General features: G+C 42.5%; 1 protein-coding gene across 1 annotated transcript; it reads right to left on the reverse strand.

Moving 5' to 3' along the window:
• Positions 1–4,478: 4,478 nt before the first annotated feature.
• LOC135492138 (actin-57B-like) lies at positions 4,479–7,668 on the reverse strand. Its single transcript, XM_064778346.1, has 2 exons — positions 7,467–7,668; positions 4,479–6,924 (listed from the first exon to the last, which is right to left on the reverse strand). The coding sequence occupies exons 1-2, from the start codon at positions 7,584–7,586 to the stop codon at positions 6,193–6,195; spliced, it is 852 nt and encodes a 283-aa protein (XP_064634416.1). The 5' UTR covers positions 7,587–7,668; the 3' UTR covers positions 4,479–6,192.
• Between the last annotated feature and the right edge of the window lie 1,199 nt (positions 7,669–8,867).

The following is an 8,867-nucleotide window of genomic DNA, read 5'->3' on the forward strand; positions in this document are numbered from 1 at the left end:
CCATACGACTGACGCTAGTATGCATTCAAGGAGGCATCTTTCTTATAGGCTGCGTATCTACTTGTATTCCATTCCCTTGTGAACATGTGGACTTGCGTGTGGCGTTAACACAAAAACCAACAGCAAAGAAGTGTTACGGAATGTACATGTATTCGTCATCTTGTGTGCATAGAACACTGTACATGTACACACGCTGTATATTTATCATCTTGAAGTCACTCCTAAGTTTACAAATTTGAACAAAGTGATATCGTCTACCTTTGCAATGAAAATATTAACTGCCATGAACTCATCATGTGACAGGATTACGATTGAACATATTACGTGAAGTATTCAAATAGGCCTACTCATGTTTTGATACAGACATGACAGATTAACAATCGATAAGTCGGCTCTTCAAGTTCCTAGGCGACATTGGCGGAGGTCCTTCTATGCATTTTTGAGATCAACAAAGTGTACTTTCAAGTTTGCACTGCCTGTTTGTTCAGTAGCTCCTGCAGGTGGCGGATCACTGTTGCAATCTGGGGTACCCCGTTCCATTGACTAAAATCGTACCTCCATCCTATTCTGGATCGCCTATTTGATTCTCCTGTGAATGCCCAGGATATTCCCACACGAGGGGCAGTTGTGAACGACATCCTTGAGTTGTGGGACACACAGAGGGATCAGGCAGCAGCCCAGCCACAAACCGCTGAAATGTTTCTGAAGAGATGAGTATTTTGAAATCGGCCCAGTGTATCAGGAATTAAGTTAGTAACCGGTCAGTAAGAGATGGGTAGAGCGTGTGTGATCAAAAATGGCCTGATGATAAAGACGAGTAATTAAGAGTCGGAACCATTTTCATTGGGTGGGGGGGGGGGGGAGCAGATCTTCAACGTTGTCTAAAAACGACCAACTGCCCTGGTGCGATGCATGTTATCATCAGCATGATGCCAAAGCACTTTAAAATTGTCAGGTCTACTAAACATTGCCCTCTTGTATTTGCTGGAAGCTTGCCATAGTGACAGCGCAAGGCGGGATTACAAGAAATATTACGAAATGTCGGCTTTCTTTCTGCGAAAGGAAACAAAAGAAGAGAATACGAAACTAACACCAAGCAGAGTCCGCCGACTGAGATCCAAGTGATGAGTCCATTCGTGTAGGTGAGCTCACTGGTGACGAACTGCTGGCACTGCGGACAGGTGCAGTTCACTGGGAACTCGGACAGATCGGGCCTGACCATTGGGAGGGGCACGACACTAGGCACTGGCTGTGGGATTCCTTGAGCCTGGTAGGCTGGAGGTGGACCATCGTACGACGGTGCTGTTGGTTGGGCGCTCAAAGGTTCTGCATTAATACAATTTCTGAATGTTAAAGGGGGACTATAGGCAGGACCTAGGAGGTAAAATTGGTCATTTCCAGGTGACGTATATTCACAGTTAGTGGAATGGGACAGTTCAGCATTGATTATATTCCTCGGAGAAGCGTGAATAGTTTCGATGTAGGCCTACTGTGAGATAGTAGAGACTGTTTGACATAATCTGACATCCCTGGCTGCTGCATATAGCCTCCCTTTAAAGATTAACTTTAAAGACAAAACGACAGTTCAGAACTTTTGTCCCGGATATGACGATGGAACGGTTTGTGTATAACAGACCACGCAAAACCGTACCGTCGACATACCCGGGACAAGGTTCTGAAGTGTCCTATGGCGTTACTCACGTTTTTCCGCAGGGCCAACTTTGCTCATGGTGTCCTATCGTTCAATTCCAAAGTCTGCAAAGGAAACGGGAACTAGAAAACATACGAACGGACTCCGAAAACGAACGTGGTTTGTCCAAATTACTATCTTTATGGTCGTGTAGAATAATGAAAATTTGATACAAACTTTGACCCAGACAAAACGAAGATCATGCCGATCCATCGTCGTTGTGCGTATATACCCTTCCTTCAAAATAGGAGACTTTAGGACTGATGTTCACCGCCGATAAGTCGGCATGCACGAACATCAATTTGTGGAAAGGTGTAAAGGCATAAAAAATCTCAAACATGTTGCGCAGAAATATTCGTGGGCACACAACGTCATGTACATGGGAAAAGAAAAGGCGTTGTTCGATGTGAATAACAGAAATCATGCTTTATATATGATAGTACATCATGTGATTCAGGGTTCTTTCACTCCTACCTCATACACAAAAGTTTTAGTCGGTTTAAGCTTAGTGTAACCACTCCAAGGTTTGAGACATCAAGAGTGTATTGAAAACCACTGGTTATATATATGAAGATGGACAATGATATTGCCGGACAACGCTCGGAGATCACGCGAAGTCCCGAAAGGACAGTTAGATTTAGACTTATATATTTGGAGAAATGTGGCATTATACGTACCGGGAGTGCAGGTAGGCCTATATTGAATAGTCAACTTGGCCGAAATGGTTGAGAGAGAACTCTTGTCGTCGGTAACTAGGCTATCACCAGATTATCACATGACCTATACTGATTTTTTGCGGCCAAGCAAATATAATCGATAACAAATAATGACAAAACAAACTTCTTGCAAGGTCAAGGTTCAGATCGACCAATGGGTCTCTTTAATTTGTGTTAATTTTCTAGAACACCTTCCACCTCGTTTGCTGATTGAATATGTAAAGATTGCAAGCAACTCGTTAACTGACAGAACCCCTTCCACCTCGTTTGCTGATTGAATATGTAACGATTGCCAGCAAATCGTTAACTGACAAAACCCCTTTCACCTCGTTTGCTGATTGAATATGTTACGATTGCTAGCAACTCGTTAACTGACAGAACCCCTTCCACCTCGTTTGCTGAATGAATATGTAACGATTGCCAGCAACTCGTTAACTGACAAAACCCCTTTCACCTCGTTTGCTGATTGAATATGTTACGCTTGCTAGCAACTCGTTAACTGACAGAACCCCTTCCACCTCGTTTGCTGATTGAATATGTTACGATTGCTAGCAACTCGTTAACTGACAGAACCCCTTCCACCTCGTTTGCTGATTGAATATGTTACGATTGCTAGCAACTCGTTCACTTACAGAACCCCTTTCACCTCGTTTGCTGATTGAACATGTTACGATTTCTAGCAACTCGTTAACTGACAAAAACCCTTTCACCTCGACTGTTGATTGCATATTATGCTAACTGAACATATTACGATTTCTAGGAACTCGTTAACTAACACAACCCTTTCCGCCTCGATTGCTGACTGAACATGTTACGATTTCGAGCAACTCTTTTCTCAATCGTGTTGATGCGAATGCGTACAAATAAGAATTGAGACAGTAATTTGCATTCTCCAAAACCATGGCAATGTTACTGGTGAGTTTCTGCCACAATATGATTTCATCGGTCAACCGTCCCTGCCATTGGGCCCAGAAGATATCATCAATGCGTCTTGGTATATTGAAAATAATGAAAATGCTCACAACCAAAACCGTGGTCAGAGCAATAGATTTTTCAGTCGAATTTCGTTTTGACTTGGAAAGTGCTGGTTCCTTGTTACTCTTATGCACAGCAACAACGATGCCAACATTGAGGAAAACCAGAGCTAAAATGGGTAAATACGTGAATAGGACTCCGTTGACAGTATCAAAGACTTCGTCCATGGGTTCTGCGAATTCATGAGGGCAAAGCTGCGCTTGGTACTTCTTTTGTTCCGTTTTCAAGAACTGTAACCCTCCGAAAACTAAGCAGGCGATGACTATGACGGCGACGCATATCCTTGCGCGAAACATAGTGCATATTATTGCAGCTTGGAGCGGCCAGTTCATTGCAACGTACCGGTCGATACCCATAGCGATGAGAATCCATGGTGACAATGACTTGGTGAAATAGACAGAGGCGGAATGAAATAAGCAGTACGGATTCTTCACATCTTTGCCTGCTACAACGGACGGGGCAACGACGAAACCATATCGAAGGATCATCCTACCGAAAATATACAGGCTGTCAAATATTGCCATGCACCTCAGATAGTAACATATTGTAGAGTTCAGATATTTCTTCTGATACATTAGCTTGTAGCTTTCCGATGAAGCCGACGATGGCTAAAAAGGGAGGAATGATTACCAGAAGAATGTAAACGCCAGTTTCCAGAATGTCCTGCGTTTTGCTGCCTTCTTGCTCAACTTCTGCCGTGTTGGCATTCGCAGACATGATGAAGATTACTCAGAAGCAACGACAAAATAAACAATTTCAAAGTGAAGTTTTCGTTTTATTGAGAGAAGCCGAAGACACTGCACCGGACATTTCTAAAATATCCTGGAAGCCATTTAGGGATTTTAGTGAAGTAAAAGAAGTCATTGTTCAAGAAACCGAATTAAGATTTCAAAGTTAATGCTGGTTCAGGGAATTCTATACTCTCACTGATCAGGTTCGTTCTTCCTTCGTCAACCGCAGTCTTTCATAAATCCGTGGTCCACCAGCACAGATGACGACGGGCCTCATAGCATAAAGGAACCACAAAAATAAGCGAGTCTTATACATTTGTATCTTTTTGATAGTACGCATAAAGGTTCCGCAGACAAATATTCTTACAAAAACACTACCTATACATGCATTTCAAAATGGACACACAATTTCAACCATTCTGCACGAAAGGCAATAAAACAAATTCAGACGTTCTGGCATCTTTGTGCTTGTTATTTGTGCTCAACCAAATCTTAGCTGTTGTGTCCCACGGGCTTAGCTTCAGAGTGCCGGATGGATAGTCCCCGCTACCTATCACTGATCACCCGGGAAAGATACCCATCGCATGTGAGTCGATACATCCGAAACTGAGGCTGACGATTCAGGAGTGGATGAACGGACTTCTATTCTAAACAAGACATCATAAGTTCGTGATCGATGTAATCATATTGTAGTAAAGTCTTGATCACTTCAACTTAAACGACGCAACTGTACTCATTGGTATATGAGAACCATAGTTTAAGTCGAACATGAACAGCACTTTATCACATGATGCTCTTGGCGTGCTAAATAGTTATGACAATGTTGGTTTTTCCTGGCTTACCAGTTGGCTTTGGTCTTGTCAAAGTCTATAATTCGAAAGACTCTGGTCTTGTAAAGGCTCACATGTACACTGCAGCTTTGTTCTTGAACTGCGCATTTTGATGATAACCATTGAAAGTATACCAAGGCATCCTCAACGCGAGAGGTCGTCAATGCAATATAGCATTCGATTCGACCTAAACAGGCATAACATAGACACCCTAGATGAATGCAGCTGTCTTGATCACAGGGGTGTCCATGTTACACGTGTAAGTTCGGTTTACCTTGCGTGACCTAAAGTTCCCATCAAAACTGTTATCACCATAAATAAATCAAAAACTGCGATAAGAGGCTTCGATGATGATGATGATGATGATGATGGAAGTTGCTTTACCAGATTGAGAACATCTTTAGAATTACATCCCTCGAATTTCAATCATCTATAATTCTAGTCTCTTGGTATTTTGAGGACACATCTTTTAAAGACGGAAATGCTACTGCCGTGAAGTATACTGATTTTAAACCTGCCTCGACGCTGCTACCAACAAAGGATCAGTCGCGCGTGAACGATATGCTGACAGTCGCCACGGTCACCAGGAAAGAAACCAGAGTAAAAAGTAAAAATGCAGGCAAAAATATCGGACGAGAAGAAACCGTGCGAACTCTAAATGACTGTTTGCCATATATCTATACTTGTACCTGTATATAAAATATTTGCATTCAATCAGGTCACCTGAGCTATTGCTTTTTTGGTTGATATTCAATACGTCATTAGATTTTGAAAGATGATGCGAAGTAATATTCGTATTTTCGGCAGCGAATATGTTTTGTTACAAGGAGGTTCAAAGGTTCATTCTTTTAAAATTGCAGTATAGCTACACATTATGCGTCGTATGAAATTACCATTTCTAAGGAATTATCAAATAAAAAGTTGTAACGGTGTTCAATATTTGCCTGGATATAGTTACTGCCTTACAAGTCGAAAATGTGATATGGGGAACCAATTACGAAACGAAATCAGGTTCCAAACATTCTGACTATTGACCATTCCAAATATCATATATACATATAGCTGCTGAAATATTTAAAGCGGAACTGGTGTAGTAGTTTGATATATCCTCAGGATAGAATGTCCGAAACAAAAGATTCTATTATGCCCTTTTTTTCTAAGTGGACATTAAAAGGAGCCATTGCTTGACACTACTTGGTGACGGCCTCAAAGCTATTGGCGACAGCTGCCGGGCCTATTTCTTCGTACTTTTCCTTGTTGATCGCTTTCTGTTTAAAGGTAGAGAGAGAGGCAATCATAGACCCACCACGCCAAGGTGAGCACCCGGTCTCCGGGACAGTCACGTTGACTGTCTGCCCTTCGGCGAGGGTATCCAACTCCTTTCTCAAGCGGTTCGCCAATCCCGGGGTCGATTCCTTAGGCATGAGGATGTTGCCGTACAGCTTGCTGTGGATAGCGGCATCGCATTTCTCGATGCTGTCATTGATCATCTTTGCGATCTCGTCTACTTCCATGTCAGTCTTGTCGACACTGAGGACCGCCTCACGGATAACGCTGCCTTCGGAGACCGGGATGACGGCGCTGCAGTCGGCATCGGACTCGAACACAACTCCATCGGTGGCACCTGATGCAAAGAGTGACAGCACAGCCTGGTCGGCAACATACAGAGCTGGGACTTTGAAAGTCTCAAACATCATCTTAACCAATTTTTCCCTGTCAGCATTGGTGTGGAGGGAATGATCTGTGATCAGGACTGGGTGTTCTTCGGGAATCACCTGCAGCTGCTCGAAGCCATGATGAAGGATCAGCTCCATGTCGGTCCAGTTCGTGATGGCACCGTGCCTGGTCGGGCACTCCAGATTCATCAGATCTTTATTTTTCTGGGCTTCTTCACCGACGACCGGTTTCCCACCATCAGCTTCCTGAAACACATAACGTGAATTTTAAGCGGTGTCATTCAAAACTGACCAAAGCAAAATCTCAATTCAGGCGGAGGGGAAACATAACGCTATTTTCTTTTTTAGTATCACCTCAAACACTAAACGCGCCAAAACGGCGCCTGGTTGGCGACAAAAAGTCCAAGAAGACGTTTAAAAATTGAATAGGGGGCCTACCTGGCGGGATGTGTGCAGGTTATCCACCAAATTGCCATAAGGCAGAGTCATTAAAATACATTTACGTGTATTTGAAAGACTCTGCTTGAAGCAATTTATGACTCTGCATCAGAGCATTGAGCACTCTCTCTGCCGAAGGATCATTCATGCATTACAAACGATACAATCCCATAGAAATTAAGCTTTTTGAGGTTTTGTTTTGGCAATTTAATATGCACCACTTAGAGGTTTTTCAAATGAAAAACCCTAAAGGTTTTCGAGGTTCTTAAAAACCTTTAGGGTTATTCATTTTGCTGAAAAACCTCTCCGGGGTGCATTTAAAGGACTTTCAAAAGTGAAAAAACCCTCACCTTTGGCCTTCCAACGACCGCCGGGAAAGAGACCTTCGGACTATCCTCTCCAGGGAACCCAGCGCCAAACATTTCGCTCCCATAGTCTAAAAATAGAAACTGGATCTCGTCATCACACATTCTAACGCTCAGTGAGAGAAGTAAAATGTTAGTGGTGGTCGCTATCCCCGGATGCTGTCCTCCACTGCAGACGAATGCCTGGCCAACTGGGACCTCGCCGTTTATATTATGAAATTGAAACAGATGTTATGTCTATTGAAAGGAGTTTAAGAGTTTATACATTTGTGCCTTTTTATTGGAACGTTCAGACAAATAGATTTCCCTTTCAATGTTTTGTAACGTATTGGCCTACCAAGTGTAATTAAAAAATGCATTTAAATAAGTATACCGTCAACATGATTAACGAGACTCTATATAGCATCATTTCCATCCCAAATCAATATATCTAGGGACCCGGCCGGTAACTAATTTTTAGTAGTAAACCTGAACCGATGAAAGGTCTACTGGCTTGCATGCACCCGCACTTTCACCACGGCACAAAACAAACAACTGGCTCCCACCCCTGAAATTGGCATTCACTTCGTTTGGAAGAGTGAGTTCTAATTGCTTTAGGATTTCAAGTTTTCGCCAAAATGGTGAAAGGCCTATGCGCCGTTCGAAATTTGCAATATTGAATTTGAAAATTTCCAACTGCGTATGAATAGGAACTAAATATAAATTTCAGTACTGCCATTGTGTAGACAGATATACAAATACTACAAATACTAACTTTGTGTACAACTTCATTTTTTCTTGGGCCACCATGAACGGCGCCAGGTGCCACGCACGCGTGCTTAGTGGCAGGATGCCATGCTCGAAACCATTATGGATTTAATCTTTTGTTTGGTCATCTGCATAAGTCTTTTATTTGGTCATCTGCATGATTTGCTGTTGCTCATCATATTGTGACTTTTCACAGGAATAAGCATAAAGTGAAACATGTTCATTGATATTTAGAAGTGACGTGAGAAATGGGAGGGAATGAAGGCCGTCTATCATCTCGGACATTTTCATCGTTAGAGCCACCGACAAACAGAAAACTTAGTGTGTCTGCAATCAGAGAACGAGTATTAGAAGGGGTATGTTAGAGTGAAGGACGACGCCGGTCCACTGCTTCCAAGGTGTACAGAATGGCAGGCACTCTTAAACTTTCATTACCACCCTGGAGAATATTGATATAGAAAAAGATATTGCGACTAAAATTGAGTTGAGTTTGTGTGTTGCCATAAAACGGGGGACTTCACTCTTGAACACCACTGTAAAACCGCAGCGCCATCTTAATTTTTTAGCTTAAACTACAATTCCAAACATCTGGTGACGTAGCCGCAGTGCATAACCAACCAAAATAGACCTTACAAAATA

Source organism: Lineus longissimus, chromosome 1 (genome assembly GCF_910592395.1).
Source record: "Lineus longissimus chromosome 1, tnLinLong1.2, whole genome shotgun sequence".
Lineage (NCBI taxonomy): Eukaryota > Metazoa > Nemertea > Pilidiophora > Heteronemertea > Lineidae > Lineus > Lineus longissimus.

Bases quoted from the DNA above. Each gene is read 5' to 3' on its own strand.
- LOC135492138 (XM_064778346.1), bottom strand. From the start codon at position 7,586: ATGTGTGATGACGAGATCCAGTTTCTATTTTTAGACTATGGGAGCGAA. The intron at 6,925-7,466 runs GTGAGGGTTTTT...TATGTGTTTCAG, and splicing joins CGGTCGTTGGAAGGCCAAAG to GAAGCTGATGGTGGGAAACC.